This window comes from Myotis lucifugus, unplaced genomic scaffold, assembly GCF_000147115.1.
Source record: "Myotis lucifugus unplaced genomic scaffold, Myoluc2.0 scaffold_56, whole genome shotgun sequence".
Classification (NCBI taxonomy): Eukaryota; Metazoa; Chordata; class Mammalia; order Chiroptera; family Vespertilionidae; genus Myotis; species Myotis lucifugus.
In genome coordinates this window covers 174,020-198,890 of record NW_005871104.1, presented here as the reverse complement: position 1 = coordinate 198,890, position 24,871 = coordinate 174,020, and the positions used below count along the sequence as shown (strand labels likewise).

At 49.0% G+C, this 24,871-nt stretch overlaps 1 protein-coding gene across 3 annotated transcripts in view; it reads right to left on the bottom strand.

Annotated features, from left to right (window-relative positions):
* CCNJL (cyclin J like) overlaps window positions 1-24,871 on the bottom strand; it is a 45,139-nt gene that overhangs the window by 17,478 nt on the left and 2,790 nt on the right. For all 3 annotated transcript variants that reach the window (XM_014456134.2, XM_006089056.3, XM_014456135.2), the window contains exon 3: window positions 4,350-4,563. In XM_014456134.2, the coding sequence (XP_014311620.1) occupies window positions 4,350-4,563 (214 nt within the window). The remainder of the gene's footprint in view (window positions 1-4,349; window positions 4,564-24,871) is intronic.

Sequence of the window (24,871 nt, the reverse complement as noted above, 5' to 3'; positions counted from 1 at the left end):
TGATCGAAGTGGGAGGGGGGGGCGTTGGGTTGAGCTGGCTGGGGGAGAAGTCACAGGTGGTTGGCAGCCGGCCCTGTCCCTGATTGGGGTGGGGGGCCAATCTGGGGTGGGCCCAGTTGGGGGAGGGGCTGCAAGGAGGTTGGCTGGCCGGCCCTACCCCCTGATTGGGCTGGTTTGCTGGCCACAGTGGGCATCATAGCGACCGGTCGTTCTAGTCATTACGGCATTACAGTCGCTGGCTTTTTATATACATATAGATTACCTTGTTTTGTATTTCTGTGTAATATAGCATAGATTCATTATCATGGAACTCATAGCCAAGAGCACTATGTAACCCATGCCTGCACAGAGCATACTGAACATACATATTTTCTCCAAATGGCGCACCACAGCCTTCTTGCACTGAGGACCAGAGAGCAGCTCACACTATGATGGGGGGGAGAGGGGCATTTTAAGTAGCAAAATCACCAACAAGCAGAAAAATGAGACCACATGGCACCAAACAGACTGAGAAAAGGACTTAAGTATGAGAGCTGAGACAAGAAGCAGTGGGCTGCCTCGTTCCATCTCAGCTGGGAACACGCAAGCTGGGCGCCTCACGTGTTTTGCTGCTTTGCAATGTCCCTGAATGGCTGCCGGAGTGCTAGGCGTGCTGGTTTTGGGTTTAAAACTGAATTTCAGTGAGTAGGCGAATTTGCAGGTACAGAATCTTCAAATCATGAGGCCTGATTGTGTTTGTGTATGCTCAGAACATTTCTAGAAAATATAATAGATCCATTTTGGAAGAAGACACAAGAACTTGCTGCTCCCAGAAGTTATCTCTGGAGACTGGGATAGGCAACAGATGGAGAGAAAGAGAAAGAATGAGGAAGGGAGAGAATCTGGCAATTTTGTTTACTGGGCGGTTTCTATGGGTATAATATGAGATTTATCCCCTCCCATCCCTGTAAATGAAAATAAATTTTCCCAATTATGAAAACACATAAGTATATCTAGGACAGGAAAAATACATACCAAACTGTGGGTTTTGGAAGAAACTAATTTTTTATAGTAGGTAGTTCTCTACCTTTTGTTTTTTTTACAACAAAAAGATATCTCATACTTCTTATATCATAATAATAAGGTCTTACATTTAAGGCCATGCTATCCTAGCAAAAAGGCCACTGGTCCTGCTCTTGCCCTCTGGCTTTCTCCCACCCTCTGTCCTTCCTCTAGCTGCTTCCTGCCTGGCGCTAAGGATGCAACACCCCGCCATCTCTGAACAGCAACAACCAGGCAAAAGCAAACCTCCAAGTTTACTGGAAAAGTTCAACATGGAATTACCAGCTGACCAGCACTTCCAATTAGGTTTATACCTAAAAGAAGTAAAAACAGGTCTTCAAACAAAACTGGTGCCTAAATGTCCATAGCAGCACTATTCTTAATAGCCCAAACGCCCATCAACAGACAAATGAATAAACAAAGATGGTACATCCATAAAATGGAACAGGATTCACCTACAAGGAATGAAGTATGGATACCTGCTACAGTACAGATAACCTTGAAAACATCAAGTGAAAGAAGCCAGACACAAAAGGCCACATATTATATGATTCCTTTTATGTGAAATATGCAGAATAGGCAAATCTGCATGGACAGATAACAGATGAGTGGTTCCCAGGGACTGGGAAGGAACAGGAAGTGGCTGCTTAATGAGTCCGAGGGTTCCCTTTGGGGTGATGAACACGCTCTGTAAGGAGACAGAGGTGACAGGTGCACAACCATGTGAATGTACGAAATGCCACAGGACTGTACACTTTGAAACGGTTAAAATGGTGAATTTTATGTTGTGGTCTGAATTTTACATCAATTAAAAATAATAAAAATAAAACTCTGAGCTGTGTGGCCTTGGGCAAGTTATTCAGCCTCTCTGAACCTATAGAATGAGGAGATGACACCACGACCACACAGGCTGCTTGTGAGGATTCCCTGTGATATGTGTGCAAAGTGATGGGCACAGGACTGGGTATGCAGGTAAGCAACGAAGCTGCTGTCGCCAGAATGGCAGGATGATCTCACACTGTCCCAATCAACTCACCTGAAAATTGTGGGGTTTCCATATTTTCAAATGATCCTTTTAAAAATATATATTGATTTCAGAGAGGAAGGGAGAGGGAGGGAGAGAGAGAAACATCAATGACGAGAGAGAATCATTGATCAGCTGCCTCCTACACAGCCCCTACAGGGGATCGAGCCCACAACCCCGGCATGTGCCCTGACTGGGAATCGAACCTTGACCTCCTGGTTCATAGGTTGATGCTCAACCACTGAACCACGCTGGCCAGGCTCAAATGATCCTTTTAAACAACAACAACAAAAAAGAGTTGGGAGAGGGGTGCTGTATGAGATGAAAGATACAAGGAGTCTACTCGATTTATAATATATTTATAGCCAGACTATTTTTAGTCTGTCCTGTATTAAGTAGGGGAAACCCAAACAATTAACTCAGATATGACAATGGGGTGGCTTTGCCACTGGTCCACTATGGAACAACCTACATGCTGTTTCTCTTTCCACCTCCTTCCATTGGCCTGTAGATATGGGTCATGAACCCACCCCCGTTTTTTGGGGCAGACGAGCCTGTATACAGGTGGAAAGGTTCCATCTGTGCAAAGGCCCTTGTCTGGAAGCAGCTCTCAAAACCTGAGAACTGACAGGTGGGGGCAGGAAGAACTGTGGCTCCTCTTATCTATCTGGGAATTATTGGGTATAGAATTCGCAGAACTTCAAACGCCCTGCGGCAAGGTGACCCCCCTTGGGGCTGACAGTCAGTCCGCCCAGGGAGAGGGCAGGGAGGAATGAATAGGATTTCAGGCTGTCATGGAAACTTTTCTTCCCTTGGGCCTCTGAGCATATGGCAGGTGTCCTGAAAACTCCCGTCCTGCCGCCCCAGGCTGGCTGCTGCCCTCAGACATGTGGGTGGGGGCGTCTGCCTCTCTGTCTGCAGGGCCCCCTCCATCGGCCACGGCCCCAGCAGCACAAAGGAGTCTCCAGTGTGCGCCTCATGTGTCCCAGCTCCCCAGACAGTCGCTGGGGGAGAGCCTGCGTGGCCCCATGGAAATCTAAGTCCCCAGCCCCCGCGGGCCTCGATGCAGCCCACAGATCACAGACAGCAGCAGGCCAAAGGCCACGGCGCGGGCTTCTCCTGGGCCGCCTGAAATGCGATGCCCATTCTGCCTTCCGTTGACAGGGATGTCTCGCACGCCCCACATCTCCTCCCAAGACCAAAGAGAGCTGCATGCTGATGGGGACTTTGAGGCAGCCAACAGGGTGGACTCAGCCAGGCTGGCTCCTCTGTGTAGCATGGGAAACCCAGCTGGCTCAAGGCAGAGAAAATCACGAATCAGGAAGGCTGTGAGCCCAACGCAGCTAAAGGGGATGATAAACAACAGCAGGTGGAAGGTGCCAGTGTGGAAAACAAGAAGGAATTTTGAAAAGTCTAAAGCTTCTGGAACTGGGTGCTCGTGCCCGTGGGGGTTCATGGCAGGCTGCCGGGAGCAGACAGAGCCACAGGAGAAACCAGGTGCCGTCTTCTTATGACAACAGCAGGACCCAAGGGTGGGGGAACAATCACATATTGTGGTGGATACTGTAAAATCAGATTGAATTTTAAGGAGAAAATACTAGATGTCCAAGGAGTGTTATGATGGCCACCTTGGGGCATTCTGCTCCGCTGTCAGTCCACCTGTATCTATTCTAAGGGCAACCTGGAGAAGTGTGGAAGCCCAGCTTTAAAGAAACCCTCGTTCCATGATGTCATTTATCCCACAAATATATATGTTTTTGAGGCCTTACTATGTCTCAGGCTCCTTTCCCTCCCCAAAACTCAATGTTTAATAAGGAAGTGGGTGTTAATTAAAAGTACATGGCTCGATCCCCAGACCAGTGGCTCAGTTGGCTTAAGCGTCGTCCCATACACCAAAAGGCTGTGGGTTCGATCCCCCATTGGAGTACATATGGAAGGCAACTGATTGATGTTTCTTTCTCACATTGATGTTTCTCTCTCTTTCTCTCTTCCTCCCTCCCTCCCTCCCTTTCTCTTTTAAATCAATAAAAAACACATATCCTCAGGTGGGGATAAAAAATGAAATAAAAAATAAAAGATCAAGATGCTAAAATCCTTATCACTTAGCCTGGTACATTACAGATGCTAAAGAAAATATTGATGATTATTACTAATAACATTAGCTCCCATTCAGCTGGGATGAGCAGAGAAGACGTGCAGAGACCATGGAGACGTACAAAGACCTGGGAGTGCCCAGGCTCACGGAGGAGGCGGCAGCCCAGGGGAAGAAGCGGTTTCCACGTACTTGCTAGCAGGAGGCAGGAGACCGCCACGGCGTACAGCTGCTTGGAGGTGGTGATGTTATAGCGATCCAGGAAGTGGTCCAGCAGGTAGACGGCCAGGTGCCGGGCTGTGGGGCAGAGCTGGCAGTGGCTGCTCAGCAGGGTCAAGATGTCCACAAAGAACCGCCGGCTCTTCAGGAGCGGGGAGTGGGCCCGGAAGGCAGGCAACTTCAGTTCCTGGAAGGGACAGGGCAGAAGGGTGGTCAGGGCCACCTCCCGGGAGCCTCAGATGTCCCAGAAAGGTGAGAGTGCGGGCCTGCCTTCTGGCTGGTTAAAGGGCACCCATTCCCTCCATACCCTGTTGGCGTTCCTTTGAGTCCCAGGATGGCAGCCCCTCTATTCCAGGAACTCCTGGACCGAGCTCCATCCACCCTCACCGAGCACAGGCTCAGAAAGTGTCAGGGACCTTCCCAATGACAGGGGCCAGTGAAGGAGGCAGCCGGCTCCATTCCCAGGGAAAGGATAAGTCCTGGAGATACACAGGCCACAACAGGATGTAGGAGACCCACATCCGAATTCGGGTTCTGCTGCTCAAACAGGCTGTGCCCCCCGGTCACCTGTCTTCACCCTTGTTTCCTCCTCAGCAGCTGAGGAGGAAATGGAAGATGCATATAAAGCACCCAGCACACAGGAACCTCTCGGGGTCCACGGCTTGATTCCCTCTGTGGCTGGGATTGTGAGAGACAATTAAAAAAAAATTCAATGTACAGCCCTAGCTGGTTTGGCTCAGTGGACAGAGCGTAGGCCTGTGGACTGAAGGGTCCCAAATTCTATTCCAGTCAAGGGCACATGCCCGGGTTGCGGGATCGATCCCCAGTGGGGGTCTGTGTAGGAGGCAGCCAATCAATGATTCTCTCTCATCATCATTGATGTCTCTCTCTCTCTCTCTCTCTCTCTCTCTCTCCTCCCTCTCTCTCTCCCCCCTCCTCTTCTCTGAAATATATATATAATTCAACGTACAACAGTTGTTAAAATAACAGTACAAAGAACTCCCAAATACTCCTGAGCTGTAGACTTTAAAAGGGTACATTTCATGGTATGTGAATGATATCTCAGTAAAGCTGTTATGAAAACATAAGATGGACACATCACCCACTCGCAAGGAGTTTATGGGCCGGTAGGAGAGATGGTGAGCAACTAAGACATTGACAGAATTTGTGGACTAGGAAGGAAAGCTCTGGCCACGGTGAGAAGGCCCATCTTCTCTGAGGACTGGGAGGTCTACCCTGGGAAAGTGAGGCTGGAATTGAGATGCATGCTGGGATCTCTTCTCTCCTGGCTGTGCCCCCCAGAGAGCCTGACACCAAAGCACAGCTCTCTCGGGAGCCCAGAACTTTGCCATGGAAAGTGCTCAAAGCCTGAATTAATTAGTTCCTCGCCTTATGTTTACATAGGAAGAACCTGAGTTTGAAATAGTCCTAGAACAACACTCCCCCACCTCCCACCGGCTCTATTTAACTAGCAACAGATCCGAGACTGGAAGTCTTTTAGTGGATCCTTCTTTTTTTCAACCTTTTATTTATTTATTCATTTATTTTATAAGCCTGGAGAGAAGCTTTCATCCCAGCTTAATTTCTTTTTGATATATGATTTCCAAGCATTTTCTCCCATTCTGTGGGTTGACTTCTTTGGGTATTCTTCATCTTCATTATTTGATGAATTTATTCATCAACCATGGGACTTCAAACTCCCAGCACCCCGGTGCGACTGAAACATGGTGAGGTGCCCATAACTATCATGAGGAACTGAAAGAAGGGAGGGGGCGGAGAAGGGAGGGCAGACGGACGGCCGTGCAGGGGTGAGTACTCAGTGCCCAGGGCGCACAGAGGAAGGTGTGGTGGTCTGCAGAGAGGAGCAGGTCAGTGGGGACTTCAAGGAAAAGAGATCTATCCAGCCAAGGTTTGGAAGCGCATCTAGGACTTGACCTGTTGAGGATGCAGGAAGGAAAGAACGCTCAGCAGGACAAGCAGCATCTGCAAAGCCACACAGGTGTCCCATCTGGGAATCTAGAGCGCATGGAACAAACAGACAGGCGGGGTATGCCCGGACAAAGCAGGCTGGGAGGGTGGCAGGGTCCCAGCTTGCATGCCCAGCTAAGGTATCTGTCCCATCCTGAAGGTAACAGGGAGCCACCGAAGGGTTTAGAGCAGGGTGTCCACAGGGGCAGAGTGGCCAAGCATGATCTCTCAGCCAGCCTCCTCCTGGGTCATGGCCAGACAGCTAGTAGCAGCAGCCAATGTGGGGCTGCAGCTCCCCTCAACAGCAGTCCGCCTCCCCACCCCACGAGCTTGCAGGCTACTGGTGTATTTCCACTAAGCCCTACGGCTTTAAGGCTCCTGACAAGAAGCGACCACAATCTCAGATTCCTGGGCTCTGTCCCAGCAGCTACTGGAAATCAGCCAAGTGAACTTCGGCCTGGTTGCACTGCCCTCATCGAGGCAGTTCAAAGCCCCAAAACATCAGTCAGATATGCAGCATCCTGACTCCCCTCCCTGCTCAACTCAGCCAAGCTTAACTCCTTCTGGATATTCCTTTGTGCCAACTGGGAGAACAGAGCTCAAAGCAACACACTGTCGGTCTTCCCTCTGTACGCTTCCCTGGGAAAAGGCCTGAGCAGATTCTCACAGGAAGCCATCGGTGCAGAGAAGCAAAAGCTATGGACCTCTAGAAGGGGCAGCAATGCATGTCAAGAAGGAGTGAGCAGGCAGGGCTTCCTGGAAAAGGCTAGTCTCAAGAGTAAGCAACATTCTGCCCTGACCAGTTTGGCTCAGTGGCTAGAGCAGGGGTGGGCAAACTTTTTGACTCGAGGGCCACAATGGGTTCTTAAACTGGACCGGAGGGCTGGAACAAAAGCATGGATGGAGTGTTTGTGTGAACTAATATAAATTCAAAGTAAACATCATTACATAAAAGGGTATGGTCTTTTTTTTTTTTAGTTTTATTCATTTCAAATGGGCGGGATCCGGCCCGCGGGCCGTAGTTTGCCCACAGCTGGGCTAGAGCGTCGGCCTGTGGACTGAAGGGGCCCGGGTTCGATTCTGGTCAAGGGCATGTACCTTGGTTACGGGCACATCCCCAGTAGGGGGTGTGCAGGAGGCAGCTGATCAATGTTTCTCTCTCATTGATGTTTCTAACTCTCTATCCCTCTCCCTTCCTCTCTGTAAAAAAAAAATCAACAAACTATATTTTAAAAAAAAGAGTAAGCAGCATTCTGACAGCCAGACAGCTGCCTGGGATGCTCTTCATCCCCATTTCTGCTCGTCCCTCAGATGCTGGTTTAATTGTCCTTCCTACGAAAGGCTTCTCGACCCCTCCTCATTCCCAACCAGGCCCCCTTGTTCTCTCTCTTAGCACGCTGCTCTCCAATGTCAAATATTTACTTATGTTTCTCTCCCTGCTTAACTCTAGCTCTGGGGAGCAGGGGCCATGCCCATGTTGCTTACACCACTTGCCCAGTGCCCAGGATGTGCCTGGCACAGAGGCAGGTGCTCAAAAAATGTTGGCACAGGGGAAAAAGAATGAATAACCATGAAAAGGCATAAAGGAAATGTAAATGCATATTACTAAGTGAGAGAAGCCAATCTGAAAAGGTTACATACTCTAGGATCCCAGTTATAGGACATTCTGGGAAGGGCAAAGCGATGGAGACAGTAAAAAGATCAGTGGTCAGAAGCTGGGCGAGAGGGAGGGATGAACAGGCAGGGCCCAGAGGATTTTTAGGGAGTGAAGCGTCTCCGGATGATGCTATAATGAGGGATTCATGTCAGTAAACATTTGTCCAGACCCACAGAATGTACACCGCCAAGAGTGAGCCCTAATGTAAACTTTGAGGGACAATGATGTGTCAGTGTAGGTTCATCGATTGTAACAAAGGTACCACTCCGGTGGGGGATGTGATAATAGGGGAGGCTCTGCAGGTGTGGAGGCAGGGGGTATATGGCAAATCTCTGTACCTTCTGCTCAATACTGCTGTGAACCCCAAACTGCTTAAAAAACAAAGTCTACTAAAAAAAAAATGAATACAGCGGCATCCCTTCCTGTACCAAATACACTCCTTCCCCAACATATGGGGGGTGGGGGCAGCTTGGCAGAGATTGTCGAGACAGGCAGTTCTGCAGTGGAATCTCAACCCCACTATTTACTAGCCTGGGCATGTGGATGCCGAACCCCAGTGTTTTCATCTGGAAAATGGGGGTCATGTTGCCGTACATGTGAAGCCTTAGCGGCCTTTCCTGCAAGCTGGGCAATCAGCCCTCAGGGAAGTTGAGGTTTCGGCCTCTGTCAGGCTCTGCTCTGTACGGTGGAATGACCCTTTCTCCCTGAGGGTGTACAGCTGGGCCTGGGGACCTCTGCAGGCAAGGAACCCTGCCTGTCCCCTCCACAGAGCTCCCAAGCCAAAGGGAACTAGGAGCTGCGAGCCTCGGCTTCTTCCGGCACTCAGAGGAGGGCGATTCTTTGGCAGATGAACAGCAATGCGGGACGCCAGCGTGCTGGTCCTGTTTTGTTCCCGGGTCCAGCTGGTTCCTTCCCTAACCCAATTAGGGGGGAAGGCATTCATTACAAGGGCTTTGCTCTAAGCAGCCGCCTTCCCCTCAAAGCACTCTTGACCTGAGTCAGCTTGAAGGCCACCGCAGCCGGGCGCACGAAGCAGCCCCTTCTGCTGAGCAGCCTGGATTCCAGAAACAAAAGAGCAGCCTGCTCGGGCGGGCGGGCGGCCTGGAAAGCGCTCCGGGATCAGGCAGGCACTTGGCAGGCACTCAGCAGCCAGCGGGCGGGAAGGGGGCAGGAACCAGCCAGGCAGGGTGACCTTCCTCTCAGTGTGGCCAGCATAAGGCTGCGGGGAGGGCACAGATGAAGCGGGGTAGAGTGGTGGAGGGGCGGCAGAGGCTTCCTGACTCCCTCCCAGGCTGCTGGTCCTTTATCACCCGAGTCACACACAGGAGAGCATGTGCTCCCAGGTGAGCAGATGACCAGGCGGGGCCCCAGGGACAGGTGGCCCTGATGGAGTTCGGGGGTGGGGGTGGCGGGGGGCAGAGGGGGGAGATCCATCTTTTGTTGTATCAGTAGTTTATTTCATTTTTAAAAAATAATAACAGGGTAGAAAAAATTATTAGATACACACTGGAATGTTAGCATTGGTTATCTCAGAGAGCTGGGACCTCGTGTGATTTTTACTTTCATGCTTTTCAACACTGTCTGGATTTTTTAAAAAGTATTCACGGTATAACCACTTTATTATTTCAATTACTGTTTCCAGTTTGAAAGGAGAAATGGAGAGAGAGGGACTAGATACGCACTCACCGAATTAAAACCAAACTCAAAATGTATCCGAGATTCCCTTCAACCCCACATCATCCCTTCCACAAAGTTAACCCTGTAATGGTAACAACCCCACTGTGCGAAACATCCGTCATCTCACAAGCCTCAAAGGCCCCCAGGGTTCGGCCCAGAAGTAGTCTTTTTCTTTTTACTAATTATAAATGATGTGTTCAGCTGGCAGATTTTCAAAAGTGGCAAATAACAAATATCACTTCTATTCCCTCACGCAGAGAGAAGCCCTGTTGCAGAGAGAGGCACTGTTACATTTTATGTGGATTCTTCAGATGCTTCTCTGGGCAAACAAGACGGGTTCACAATCTGCAAGGGGTAGGCACATGGGAACAATGTTTCAATGGCTGCCTGGCGTTTCCCTGCACGGCTGTGCCATGACTTCACCAGACCCCCATTTTGGACCTCGGGGCCGTCTCTCTTCCTTTGGGTCTCTGTTCAGGCCGCTCATCAGCACCCACATGGCCCCACAGCCAGCAGTTCCTGTTGACCGAAGTGTCCGCCTGTTTATTACTGTTCTCCCCACTCCCCCCAGAATGTGACCTCTACTTCTCTCTCCTGGTCCTGGCTGTACCCCCGGAACCAGCACAGTGAGGGCTACTGAGTATCTGTTGAATGGAGTGTTTTGCATTATGAACACAGGTGTGACCCGAGTAAACACCAAGGGGCGGGGGGGATCCTCCCTCTGCCTGTGGCCTGCTATGCCCTCTCTCCCCCAGGTGTCCCCTACCCAGCCCTGCAGCCTTCCCCTGGGGTAACCCACAGGGTGGGGGAAACTGGCCCCCTGAAAGGGAAACCCTGGCGTTCCCGAGACCAGAGGAGCCCCTTCTGGGGGAAAGGAAGGTGGTGGGAGTCAAGACAGACTAGAGTCCTTCCGAAACTGCTCTTCTTGCCCTGGCCAGTTGCTCAGTGGTTAGAGCATCAGCCTGTGAACTGACGGGTCACGGATGGGATTCCTGGTCAAGGGCATGTACCTCGGTTGCAGGTTCAATCCCTGGCCCCTGTTGGGGCATGTGTAGGAGACAACCAATTGATGTGGCTCACGTCAGTGTTTCTCTCTCTCTCTCCCCCCTCTTTCCTTCCCTTCTACTCTCTCTAAAAATCAATGGAATAAATATCCTCAGGTGAAGATTAAAAAACAAGAATAAACCACTCTTCTTGCTGCCCAAGATCTCTCCCGGGAGGTCCAGAGCAGAAAGAGGATGGTCTGAGAGGAACAGCACTCTGAGAAAAGCCAAGGACGAGTGAATCACGACCCACATGAAAGCCCAAAGCCAGCTCCAGACAGAGGGGGAGGGGCTGCCTGGAGGGCTTCCGAGGATACCACTGTCCCCCTCCCTGCCGTGTTGACCTCAGCAGAGTGGCCAACACTCCACACCTGTGCTGGGCTCAGATGCGCCTGGGAGTATGGGCCAGGCCAGCCCAAGTACCGTTCAAAAACCCCGAGCCCACAGCCAGGACTGCTACATTGAACCAATTACAAAATATCTGATCACTATGGAAATTTTAGAAAATACAGATGAGTACAAGGAACATTAACATCACCAGCAACCCTCCAGTTAGCAGGAGATAACTTCGAGCATGCACATGTGTCGGTATCTGCCCTTCCAGTCTTGGATCTCTGCTCACACACCCCACCCCACTTCTCCCTCTCATGGGACGATAACCCCTGACAGTTGTGACTTAATTCAGGCCCTCCACCCCAACACCTACCCTCTTGAGATGAGGGGGTGTGACAACCATTCCATAAACGGCATAAGGTGCACAGCAGAGCCGAGCTGCTCTCCCTCCCCGGCCCCAGAAAGAAAACCACTCTGCCCTCCTCCTCCGCGCATGCTGCCACGGCCATGCTCATCCTCACTGCTGCCCACCGCTGCCTCCCAAGGGAGGCTGGGCCTCCAGGCACCGGGCCAGTTGCTTGGGAAACAGCTCCAGGGTTGAGTCTGCCTGAGAACAAAGAGTAGCAAGACATGAAGCAACACCACAGGTAACCAAGGTGACCAACAGGAAGTGGAGACTTGCACATTGAAAGGGAAAAAGAAAGGGGAGGGGGTATGCTGGTTCTTCAGAGGCCACAGGAGTACACACCTCGGACCTGGGAAGCCCTGCAAGGCCGGAGGATCACCCCCCTTCCCCTCTGTGCCCCATTGCTTCATAAACCCAGGGAGCATTTTCGGTAAAGAATTAACATCTCTGGGAACACTATTTCAACATGAAGGAAAAAATGCCAGTGACATCCCCTCCTGCTGACGTCCGGCCTGCAGCTTCCTTTAAGCAGAGAGAGAGAGAGAAAGGTCACCCCAAGCCACCAACCACATCTCTCACAGCCCCCTGAACTCAGCAAAGGGCAGGGGGGCCGGCTCCAGACACACCTCATTCCCAGAAGCCAGAGCCACTGCCAGGCATTCAACTGTGCCCAAAGGCATGTCTGCCCACCCCATCGGGGGCCCCCCTCCCACCCACACCATTGTGCCCCCACAACGCCTCCATGGACAACACACGGCCTTTTTGCAACCCTCCCCACCCAAGTTCGTCACTTCAGCAATGTCCTAATATGACCACATCCGCACAGCTTCTCTGCTGGGCCTGCCCCTCATTCTCTCACGCCCCCCTTCTCTTCCCCGTTATTTAGGGCAGGGTCACCCTTCCATGCTGGTTCTTGCCTCCTTTCCTTCCGGGTCATCCTTCCTAAGTTGTGGCCTCAAAAGCTGTTTATTTGACTCCCATCCCCAATTGCCAGATTCCCTCTGATGTTGCCTCCTGGGCACCTTGGTGCCAACATGCACCCCAAACAGATGAGTACAGTAACCACCACCACCATCCACTAATTCTCAACCTTCTGGCCCTTTAAATACGGTTCTTCATGTTGTGACCCAACCATAAAATTATTTTCGTTGCTACTTCGTAACTGTAATGTTGCTACTGTTATGAATCGTAATGTAAATATCTGATATGCAGGATGGTCTTAGGTGACCCCTGTGAAAGGGTCGTTCAACCGCCAAAGGGGTCGTGACCCACAGGTTGAGAACCGCTGCACTAATCGCTCCAGCTGGGATTTGGTTCCCCTGTGGATCCAGGGTTCAGGGTTTCTGTAACTGTAGTCAGTTGACCTCAGGCACTGGAGTCTCCTGGGAATTTACAGGAAAATGGAAGCTTCCCCCTACCCCCGTATTGAATTGGACAGTGCCCCTCCCCCCCCAAAAAAACTCCTGTCTACCCAGAACCCCAGAATATCACCTTATATAGAAATAGGATCATCACAGATACAATCAAGTTAAAATGAGGTCCTAAACCAATGACAGATGTCCCTATAAAAAAGGAAAACAAACACAGATCTTCAGAAGAAAGACAAGGCAAAGACAGACCCAGGGAGAAGGCCACATGAAGATGGAGGCAGAGAAAAGGAGCAATGCAGCTACAAGCCAAGGGTTGCCAGCAGCCACCAGATGCTAGAAGAGGCCAGGAAGGCCTTTGAAGGGAGCATGGCCCCGATTTCGAACTTCTAGCCTCCAGAGCTGTGACAGAATAAACATTGGTCGTTTTAAGCCGTCCAGTGTGAGGCAGTCTGAGGAATCTCCTTCGCTCCCTATTCCCTGATTTACTGAACCGGACTTCCTGGGCACCTGTCTGTGCTTTGCAAGCCTGATGCTTGACTACAAGCTCTGCGAAGGCAGAGAACTTGGTTCTGTTCACCATTTATAGTCACGCATCGCTTAACGACGAGATAGGTTCTGAGAAACTCGTGTTAGGCTATCCTGTCATTGTGGGAACATCATGGGGTGCACTCACCGACCCTAAATGGCACAACTGACGCAGAAATGAGCAATTGCCCGAAGGAGCTTTCTAAGAACAATGCTCACTATGACAAAGGCCCATCATGCTCAGCAACGGAAAATCACTTCGCTCCAACTAGTAAGAAACCTGAAATCTTTCCCTCTTTTTGTTAGCTGGTCCTTTTGACCCCACTTCCTGAAACTCTGGAGTCTCCCTAGTTCCTGCCCTGGCTCAGATGCCATGGCTCTGATTCACTGCCAACACCCAGTCTCCGAGGCCAAGGCCATTTCCCAGAGATCCATCCCTCCCTCCTCACACCCTCCTCAAAGCTCTCCATGGGCTCTGCGGACCAGTGCAGACACCTAGGGAGATCCGTCTCCCCAGAGCCAACGCTCCTGACCCGGCTCCCTCTCTTGGCTACTCACCAGACTGCCGCCCGAAGGTCACTGATGTGTGACCATCAGAGGCTGCCCTGGGCCCTGGTAATGAACTTCCTCCACACCTTTCTCTGCCCAGCCAGCTTCTGCGTATCCTTCGTACTCAGCTCGCACAGCACCTCCTCTTTGTAGCTTTTCATACTTCCCTAGGCAACTGGATGTCACTGTTGGTACAGTGGTTAAAAGCCCAGGTTCAAATCCTGACCTTGCCCTCTATGAGCTGTGTGGCCTTGTATCCGTTATTTATTTATTTATTTGAAGTTCTATAAGCGTTTATAAAACATATGCCAGGGAGCAAGGTCTCAAATGACCCAGACATGAACAGTTTTGCAGCTTCCTTTATGCATGTGAAATTAAGGAGGGGGACTAAAGAAGATTACCTGGAGCCCGGCTGGTGTGGCTAAGGGGTTGAGCCTCGACTGATGAACCAGGAAGTCATGGTTCAACTCCTGGTCAGGGCACATGCCTGGGTTGAGGCTTGATCCCCAGTAGGAGGTGTGCGGGAGGCAGCCAATCAATCAATGATTCTCTTTCATCAATGATGTTTCTATCTCTCTCTCCCTCTTCCCTCTCTGATATCAATAAAAAATATATAGATTTATATATATATATATATATATATATATATATATATATATATATGATGACATGGAGACGGGAGAAAGCCAGGTGGTGGTGGGGGATTGGATTAAGGGCAGTTAACAAGAGTAAGTGTGGACAGGGCTTAAGACAAAGATAAACCTCTTACTAAAAGGTAACATGCCTGGAGCATGACTACCCACCATGACCTGCTCCGTTAGTAATTTATGATCAGACCACCCTGTGAGGCTAGTAAATTTAGCAAGTCCCATCTGCAGGTGATAATTACAGTACCTACTGGAGTAGGCTGTCTGAGGACTTCATTAATGGAAGGGGCTGTATGTCAAGCAAGCACCCATTCATGTGGACAGTAGTCATTTCTCTCACTGAGGCCCCCAGTCCTGGCGGAGGCTCCCCTGGGTCTGCAGGTTACACATGGGGCTCAGTAAATGGCTGCTGGATAAAGAGGCTGCTAACTAAGCCACAGAGAGGTCCAAGGAAATAAACCAGAACTCTGCCTTCTGCAGACTCACAGCCAGCAATACGCAAGTCCCTTAGGCTTCCTCCTTCCTGACCAGAATGCTGAACCCCCTCTGCCTCCCCTCCCCCCACCCCCGCAAAAGGGCCTCCTAACACCTGGGAAGATATTGGTAGTGGTTTGACAAAAATTCCCCCAGAAACTACTTCATGCCCCAGCTTAAGAGTAACCATGAGCCCTGACTGGTGTGGCTCAGTTGGTTGGGCATTGTCCTGTGCACCTGAAGGTTGCCAGTTCGATTCCTGGTCCAGGGTACGTGCCCAGGTTGCAAGCTCGATCCCTGGCAGGGGGAATGCAGGAGGCAGCCGATTGATGTTGCACTGTCACATTGATGTTTTTCTCTCTCTCCCTCTCCTCCCTCTCTTTTAAGTATCAATAAACTATTAAAAAAAAAAAAGAGTAACCATACAAAATGAACCCTGAAGTATTAAGGGATAATGGGGTATGTCTGCCCCATTTCAGGGGAAAAAACACAAAGATAGAAAAAGAGAATGGTAAGGCAAATGTGTTAAAATGTGCACAATTGTGTACTATGCTGGCAGCTCTTCCGTAAGTTTGAAACTACTTCAAAACAGAAAGTTATCGCAAAGGGAGAGGCCAACAAGAGATTTCAGCTCAGAGCCAACAGCTTAACACTCCCCACCCCCTCCACGGGCCTTCTCACCTCCTCAGTAGCTGCTCAGAGTGTCGGCCCCACTGAAGGGGAAGTTCATGTTACACCATCACTGACTTCAAGGCTGGTTGCAATTCCGCTGCTTGTCGCAAATCAGACTCTGGACAGCACATTGCAAAGTTTTAAGGCTCCAGATCTCCCACGTAATAAGGGGACCCTGGCCAAGTCCTTGAGCCCTTGTGTAGGATTAACTCAAGGAGGCCATTTCTCTACCAGAAGGATGGAGTTACTGGCAGCCATACTACCTACCCCACATGCAAGAACTATTTCGACAGTGGAGTCCAGGAAGGCAATGTGTAGGCCGTAAGGCACAGACCTCAGATAAGGTGCTCATGATGTGCACATACGGATGCTGGTGGTGGTGGTGGTGTATCTGTGGGGGGGGGGGGGGTTGCTCATCTGCAACAACTGCTTAGACCTGGGAAGACGCAGCCCCTGCCTGTCCCTCACGGGCCCGGGAAGCTGGATCCAAACGAAATAATCGTATTTCTAAGTGCATAATTACAAATTGTGCTGAGTGCTAAAGGAGCAACCCAGGGTGGTCTGGAACATATAACAAGGGGCCCCGCCTTGACCCTGTCTGGGGCTCAGGGAAGGCACCTCCGAGGAAATGATGTCTGAGCTGAGAGCTAGAGAACAAGCAGGTTAAAATCCCACAAGAGCCAAAACCGGTTTGGCTCAGTGGATAGAGCGTCGGCCTGCGGACTCAAAGGTCCCAGGTTCGATTCCGGTCGAGGGCATGTACCTGGGTTGCGGGCACATCCCCAGTAGGAGATGTGCAGGAGGTGGCTGATCGATGTTTCTCTCTCATCGATGTTTCTAACTCTCTATCTCTCTACCTTCCTCTCTGTAAAAAATCAATTAAAAAAAATATATTTAAAAAAAAATCCCACAAGAGCACAGAAGTATATAAACCAAATGTTACTAGTGAACTCAAGTTAAACGATACCATGAAGAAATAAGACACCAAATCAAGGATAGGACAAATGACCTGGTTTCTCCAAAAATCATGAAAAAAAACATTTTTTTTAAGGGGACGGGAGGCAAGGAGATCATTAGAGTATAAAAGACTTAAGAATAAGTTTTTAAGAATGGAATGCGTGGACCTTATCCGGACCATGACTGAACAAACCAACTATAAAAACCAATTTTGAGGCAACTGGGGAAAATGAATTACTGTTAATATCGTTAGGTATAATAATGGCATAGTTGTTACTTCAAAAGAGCCTTTACCCAGGCCTGGCTGGTGTGGCTCAGTTGGTTGAGCATCAGCCCATACACCGAAAGGTCCCCAGTTCAATTCCCGGTCAGGGCACATGCTCAGGTTTCGGGCTCGGTCCCCAGTAGGAGTGTGTGTGAGAGGCAACCAATCAATGTTTCTCTCTCACATAGATGTTTCTCTCTCCCTCCCTCTCCCTTCCTCTCGCTCTAAATATCTAGTCGACAGAGACAAAAAGCAGATCAGGATTGCCTGGGGCCAGGAGCAGGATGGGTGAGAGATGGACAGGGGCGCTGGGAATTCTGCAGGTTGATGGCAAGGTTCTCTATCTTGATTATGGTGGAAGTTACATGAGTGCAGATATTTGTCAAAACTCACTGTACACTCTAAACTGCATGCACACTTAAGATCTGTGCATTGGACTGCATATAAATTATACTTCAATTAAAATAATAAAGGGCGGGGGTGTCCAACAAGATGAGTTAATCAGATCATAGTGTATCCATGCACTCAAACATTATGCATGATATTGTAGTATACTTCAATTAAAATAATAAGCAGTCCCACCTAAATGTCCAACAAGATGAGTTAATCAGATCATAGTGTATCCATGCACTCAAACATTATGCATGATATTGTAGAAGAATAATTACTGACATAGAAAGCTATTTAGTATACAGAGTTAGGAACAAATTAAGTTATAATATGCTAAGATGGCATTTTTGTAAAATAAAATGTATATGTTTGGATAGAAAATGAGCAAAAAGAAATATGCCATTCATTCATTAAATACAAATTTACTTAGTATCTACTATATACCTTTATTGTTACCATGAACAGAAAAGATTTTGGTCATGGAGCTTCTATTTGGTGGTTTCATATAAAATATTTAAATTATTAAAATGTAAACATTAAACAAAATCAAATGGCAAAAAGAAAGTGTGTAAATTATACTACTACGTATATTAGAACACACACATTTGTGTTTCCCTTTTTAAAAAATTTTTTAAAAATATTTTTATTGATTTCAGAGAGAAAGGGTGAGGGGGAGAGAGAGATAGAAACATCAATGATGAGAGAGAATCACTGATCGGCTGCCTCCTGCACGCCCCCTACTGGGGATTGAGCCTGCAACCAGGACATGTGCCCTTGACTGAAATCGAACCCAAGACCCTTCAGTCCCCAGGCCAATGCTCTATCCACTGAGCCAACCTGGCTAAGCACATTTGTGTTTCTTTATATAGAGAATAACTCTGGAAGGATTCCTAAGAAATCAGGATGATGGGAACTTTCAGGGAGGGAAACTAGGGGGATGGGACAGGGGTGCAAGGAAGCCTATTCACAATGTACAGAGCTTGATTTTTTTACCATGTTCTTGAATTATGTATTCTAAATAGACACAATAATTTCTAATGTTCTGCTAATTAGGAATTGTGTGGAGAAGAATGAGATGAAAATGGGTGCGTGGTATACTGCGAATAAACAAAGTGTTCTGAGCAAGATACTTTCCAATGTTACTAAAAAAAAAATCCAAAATAAAAAGGTACTGTGATGAACACCAATTAGAAAGGATATATGCACCCCTATGTTCATAGCAGCACAATTTACAATAGCTAAGATTTGGAAATAGCCTAAGTGCCCATCAGCAGATGAGTGGATTAAAAAACTGTGCTACATCTACACAATGGAATATTATGCTGCTGTAAAAAAGAAGGAACTCTTACCATTTGCAACAGCATGGATGGACCTGGAGAGCATTATGCTAAGCAAAATAAGCCAGTCGGAGAAAGATAGATATCACACGATCTCACTCATTTGTGGAATATAATGAACAACAAAAACTGATGAACAAAAATAGATCCAGAGACAGAGAAGCATTGAACAGATGGTCAAACCTCAGAGGGAAGGGGATTGGGGGGGTGAGGGGGTAAGAGAGCAACCAAAGGACTCATACGCATGCATATAAGCATAACCAATGGACACAGACAGTAGGAGGGTTAGGGCATGTGCTGGAGGGTGGGAGCAGCCAGAGAGAGGTCAATGTGGGAAAGGGGAGACATATGTAATACTTTAACCAATAAAGAATTTAAATAAATTTTAAAAAAGTACTGTGATGACACCCCCCCCCAAAAGAATCTATACCAAAATGCCAGCAGAGATTACTTCCAAGTGGGGCAAGTTTACTCTCTTCTGTTTGCTGGTATTCATGTTTGCAGTTTCCTAAACAAGCAAGAAAACACACTTGTGTGTGTGTTTAATAAAAGGGGAAACAAAAAGAGAGAAAAGAGCAGAACCACAGTGTCACCTCCTTCTGCCAGGTGCTCAGACACACTAGACAATGGCTGGCTGCACTCCCTTCACCCAAGGGGCTGTGTGGTTTAGGAAGACAAAGAGCAAGTCAAGGGCAAGGGCACCGCGCCAGCTCAGAGCCTCTAAAGTCCTGCCCTTAGAGAGACAGGCTGCCCAGCCAACCAGAGCGCCCGCCAAGCCCCTTCTCCACGTGACAACCCAGAGGCCCCTGAGGTTGACGAGTGCTCCCACACCCCCTTTCTCCTGGGACACCTGGGAGGCAGGTGGGGCAGGGATCACTGTCCTGGGTTGCAGATGAAAGTAAGGCTCCAAGATCATTTGCTTCTTCTATAGATAAGATGCACTGAGACCAAGTCTTGGCTGAGTGTCGTGGGCACAATGAGCGTTTTCATTTTCTAAGATGAAGAACTCAATAGAGGATGCCAAGTTCTGATTCAGTTTTGTCCTCAGAGGTGAAGCATGGGAGTCAGGGAATCTCCAAGCTACACACCACCTTGAATCAGGATCTCTCTTCCAGCCTCCCAACCTCATTTCTCACCAATCTTCCATCCTGTTCGTACCCACCTCCAGGGACAGTCCAGACCAGGGGTGGGCAAACTTTTTGACTCGAGGGCCACAATGGGTTCTTAAACTGGACCGGAGGGCCGGAACAAAAGCATGGATGGAGTGTTTGTGTGAACTAATATAAATTCAAAGTAAACATCATTACATAAAAGGGTACGGTCTTTTTTTTTTTTTTAGTTTTATTCATTTCAAATGGGCCGGATCTGGCCCGAGGGCCGTAGTTTGCCCACGGCTGGTCCAGACCATCTCAGCAAGTTGGACAGCAAGAAACTCCTCTTTATACTAACAGCCCCATCTTTGCCTCCAGGAAGGACCTGGAGGGCCAGTTGCTTCAGGTCACTTTGAAGCATAGCAACCTCTACCTTGTGTAAAAACTGCTGTTTGAAATTTTAACCCTGCTATTTTGGCTTCTGTAAACACTTGCTTGCTTAAATAATAGGAAAAATAAGACTACTCCCATTCCAGAGAGGCCATAAGCTATGCCCCAGACAGAGTTGTCAGTGCTGGCGCCGGGCCAGGCCTTGAGTGAGATATGGTCTCATGGCCCTGTCCCAGCACACAGGCCTTCTTTCTCAGAAGGTCCGGAAGTCTCATTCCAAATTTGGAAGACAAATGACTGAAAAAAAGTATAAATAGGGAGAGCTCCCTCCATGAGGGGCTTAGACTTTGGGAACAATATTCCTCTAAGCCCGCTGGTGTAATAATAAAGGACTCCAAAATTTGGCTCATTAAGGCGTCTAATGTCAGGTCGCTGATTTACAATATAACAACTTGAGCACCACAAGCATACGGCAGCCTTGTCAGTAGGTGAGGGTTTGTTAAAGCCAGCATTTGAGTTTGAAAAGCCTGGATGACACATTCCTGGAACTAAGCTGGGCAGATGCAAGCCATCTCCAGTGTCTGGAATACTTTCTTATGGGTAGAGCTGGGTGTATCTCATGATTTGGAAAGAACTGCCCCCTGGGGGTGCAGAAATCCAAAAGGAGGGAAAGGAAATAGAAAAATCAATCCAGGATGACCTAGGCAAACTGCGGCTCGGCAAACCGTGGCTCGCGAGTCACATGCGGCTCTTTGGCCCCTTGAGGGTGGCTCTTCCACAAAATACCACGTGCGGGCGCGCACGTACAGTGCGCTTGAAACTTCGTGGCCCATGCACAGAAGTCGGTATTTTGTGGAAGAGCCGATATTTTGTGGAAGAGCCACACTCAAGGGGCCAAAGAGCCGCATGTGGCTCTCGAGCCGCGGTTGCTGACCATGGACCTAGGCAAATCCTCCAGCATGGACCTGGGTTGCCACTTTCTATAAGGAGACAGATATTCAGCCTTGCAAGGAGGAAGTTCAAGGAATTTAAAGGGAGGAGTGAGAAGAAAAAATATTAATGTTGGGAGAAATAAAAGAATGTGCAAGCTTTAGAGGTCCCTGGAAAATAATGTGGGCAAGGGGTGGAGCTGGAATGAGATTCTATCACATCCAGTTGTCAAGAGTTCAGGCAAGCCCTAGCCAGTTTGGCTCAGAGGTTAGAGCGTCAGCCCGTGGATTGAAGGGTCTCAGGTTTGATTCTGGTCAAGGGCACATACGTTGGTTGCAGGCTTGATCCCCGGCCCCAGTTGGGGTATGTGCAGGAGGCAACCAATGGATGTTTTTCTCTCACATCGATGTTTCTCTCTCTCTGTCTCTCCCCCTCCCTTTCACTCTCTCTGAAAATCATCAATGGAAAAATAATCCTCAGGTGAGGATTAACAACAACAAAAAAAAGAGTTCAGGCAACAGAGGGAGGCCCCAAGGTGGCAAGTCAGAACAGCCTACCATGTCCACCACCGGGACAGGCAACAGCAAAGGCCAAATCACTTCAAGGTGAGACGCACGACACACAGGGGAGGCGCCGGACCCACCAGCACCAATAAGTAAAGCTGTGCAATCAGCCCCTCCCAGTGCCCAGAGCAAGGCCAGAGCCCTCGGCTTTAGCTTCTCGGGATGGTGTTTTTAGAAGCCAGCTCTAGTAGAACCATTGTAACAAACTGAAACCCAGACCCTACAGTCACACATGGCAGCTCGTGTTCCCTGCCTTGTACCTCTAGTCTCTGCTAAAAAATGAATGTTCTTTTAAATAAATTTACGTTCAAACTCACACCCTCTGCGTCTTGAAGTTTCTGACCTAGAAATCGGGGTCAATTCCAGCACTGAGGAGTAAGCGAGATAATACATATTCTGGTGCTTGGCACCTTTCCTCAAACATAGTAAATGCTCACTAAACAGAAGCCACACACATTCTCATCACTAAACGTTGTTTTTAGTTGGTGGTGTTTTGGAAGATCTGTGAATAAATTCAGTCGCAAATCAGTAAAAATGTCATTCATCTGTCCACTGGTTCAAGAAATGTGGTCTCACGCAGCTGCAGTTCTTTAGGTGTGCAGGGAAGCACACTCAGGAATAGGAAAGGCGCATTTGGCTCTGCAGAGCTCCAGTCTGGGCAGGGTGAGAAGACCCCCAAGGTCTTCCGTGGCTCCAGTCCTGGGAGCAGGCAAACACCCAATGGAGGAGGAGAAGCCTGTGGCCCCAGAAGATAAAACTACCAGGTCATGCCAAGTAGGGCTTGTCACATGACTTTGGGAGGGTATGATTCCCCGCCCTGCCCGCCCCCCCCCAAGGATCCGCAAATCTCCATATTCAAAAAGTCTTCCACATACTCAAGACTTAAATCACAGCATGAAGGTCCTTGAACATTTTCTTTGCTTCCTCACATAACTGCTTCCTACTAATCAGAGATTGAAAATGATGTCCAATGGACGTAAATCAAAAGGAGAGAAGACCAAGTTCTATTTGCAGGTCATTAGGAGATAAAATTTGAGGAGAAAAATGGAACTTCCTTGCAGAAGTCTGGGGGTGATGATCTGGGCCCAACCAGTAGTTCTTGTCCTAAGATCCCTACGATGGACTTTGGTCAATGCCAGTGAATCTGCTCTTGTGGGGAATTCTATTTCTAACCCCTCCCCCATTCCTTGCCCCTCCCCCACCCCAAATTATCTGAGAGGAGAAGATGCAAGCCTGTAGGAAGCTGAAGCCAGCCTCCACCTGGTCTTGTGCCTGGCACCACAGCCAGCATCAAAGCTAGCCAGCCAGGCCAGGGTGTCTCCTGGCACATGCCAAAGACCTGACTAGGATCCCTGGGAAGCATTCCTGCACAGCCATTAGACATGCCCCAGGAGAGTCCATCTGAGCCTGGTCCCTCCCTTCTGAGCTCTCCCACTGCTGTGCCTGCAGCAGGTCAGGCGGTGGACACCCGAGTCCCTCTCCACACGGGACACTGGTCTGGGCATGCCGAGACACCAGACACACCTCATGCCTGCAAGGAGCTCACAGCTGAGTGGGTAGGACAAGTTACTACACAGGGTGACAAGGACTGTGAGAGAAACAGCCTGAGTTTGGGGACCGAGAACCATGGTGGAGGGGAAAGATGCTTGAAGGACAAAGAAGGTGGCCCTCCTCCTGTTGTTGGAATCAAGACGCTATTAATTTTGAACGTTTGTGGATGCATCTTTCAGGGACAAAAAAAAAGGTGGCTCTTGGTTTAAATCTGAATATTCATGAGGGCATATACCTTCTTACCAAAAAATCATCACCAACAGCCTCACTGTCACGACCAGCCTGGTGATGATCTGCTCCTCCCCCATGGTAAGTGCAGAAGTTCAAGGGCACAGGTGTGGTGGGTAAGAAAACTGACTCCCCTGTACTGGCTGGCACCCCCAGGCCCTGCAGAAAGGTCAGAGGGGGCACAGTTAAGGGAGGGGGATCTACATATGTTTCAGCAGAAGCAAATGGGCCAGGAAGGACGATGAAAGAAGTTTAAGGCTGAGTGTGGAATACAGGCAGCCTGAGAGGGAGGGCAGAGAGAGACTTCTCCAGAGGGATATGGTGCAAAAAGGGTCCACTCTCTCCTTCACCAGTCAGGATGCCTTATCCGGGCTGGTTAGAGACCTTGCTGATGGGGTCTGGCTCCTGGGTCCCAGACCTCAGCAGGTGTGTAACTTTTAGCCAAACTGCTGACTTTCCCAGCCTTAATCACATTCCAAACCAATGGTCCAATGGAATAACAATGAACCCCTTGGAGGGTGGTCACAAACCCCAGCCTTACCCCGACCATGCACTACAAGGAAGGAGCGTAGCCTCACATGCAGCAATCGTAACTGGAAAGGCACGGCACCTGCCATGTCCCTGCCACGTGTCACACACAGTTGTTAGGTTCCCTGCCACGTGTCACACACAGTTGTTAGGTTCTCTCACTTCCTCCTAACAGCCTAGAAAACATTTTCTCCAATTTACAGACGAGGAAATTAAGGGCGAGTCATTCTTCTCATCATTCCACACCAGTCGGGGAGGCTCTGTTCTGGGCACTGAGGCCTGGCACTGAACACGGCACGTGCAGGCCTACTCTTGTGCAGCATATATTCTGGGGGGAAAGATAATAAACAGAAAATAATCCCTGGTGCTGGTAAATGCAATAAAGAAAATACAACAGGATGATTTGCTAGACTGACACAGAGGGACGGAATTAGAGGAAAGTTAACTCCAAGTACAGGGGAACAGCCAGTGCAAAGGCCCTGAGACACGAATGCACTTGACTTATTCAAGGAAGAGAAAAGGAGTCAGTGTGGGAGGGGGTGGGAGGCAAGGTAGGAGAGCAGAATCAAATTCCTCTGGGAAAAATAAAAGGCCAGTCCTCACTCCTTAAGAAAGGTAGGGCTAGTGTGGATACTGGGTTCCCCCTAGTCTTCGCTTTTCTCTCCATTAAGCCAATTTTTCTCGAGAAGCATGTTCTTTGAACAGGGAGAAGAAATAAAGGAGAAAAACAGTCAATATACTGGGGAGGTAAGACATTATAACCAAAGGAACCCAGGATTTACCCCGTAGGACCAGCTTCAAATCACAGGGGCCCCGGACCATCAACCCCAAGTTAGTTTTCTATTTCTAACCTGTAAAACCTGAACAAGCCCTCAAGATAGTGAACTAATCTGGCACTCTGGCATGGGTGAGGCACAGTTAATGAGACCTGCCCGCCTTGCTCC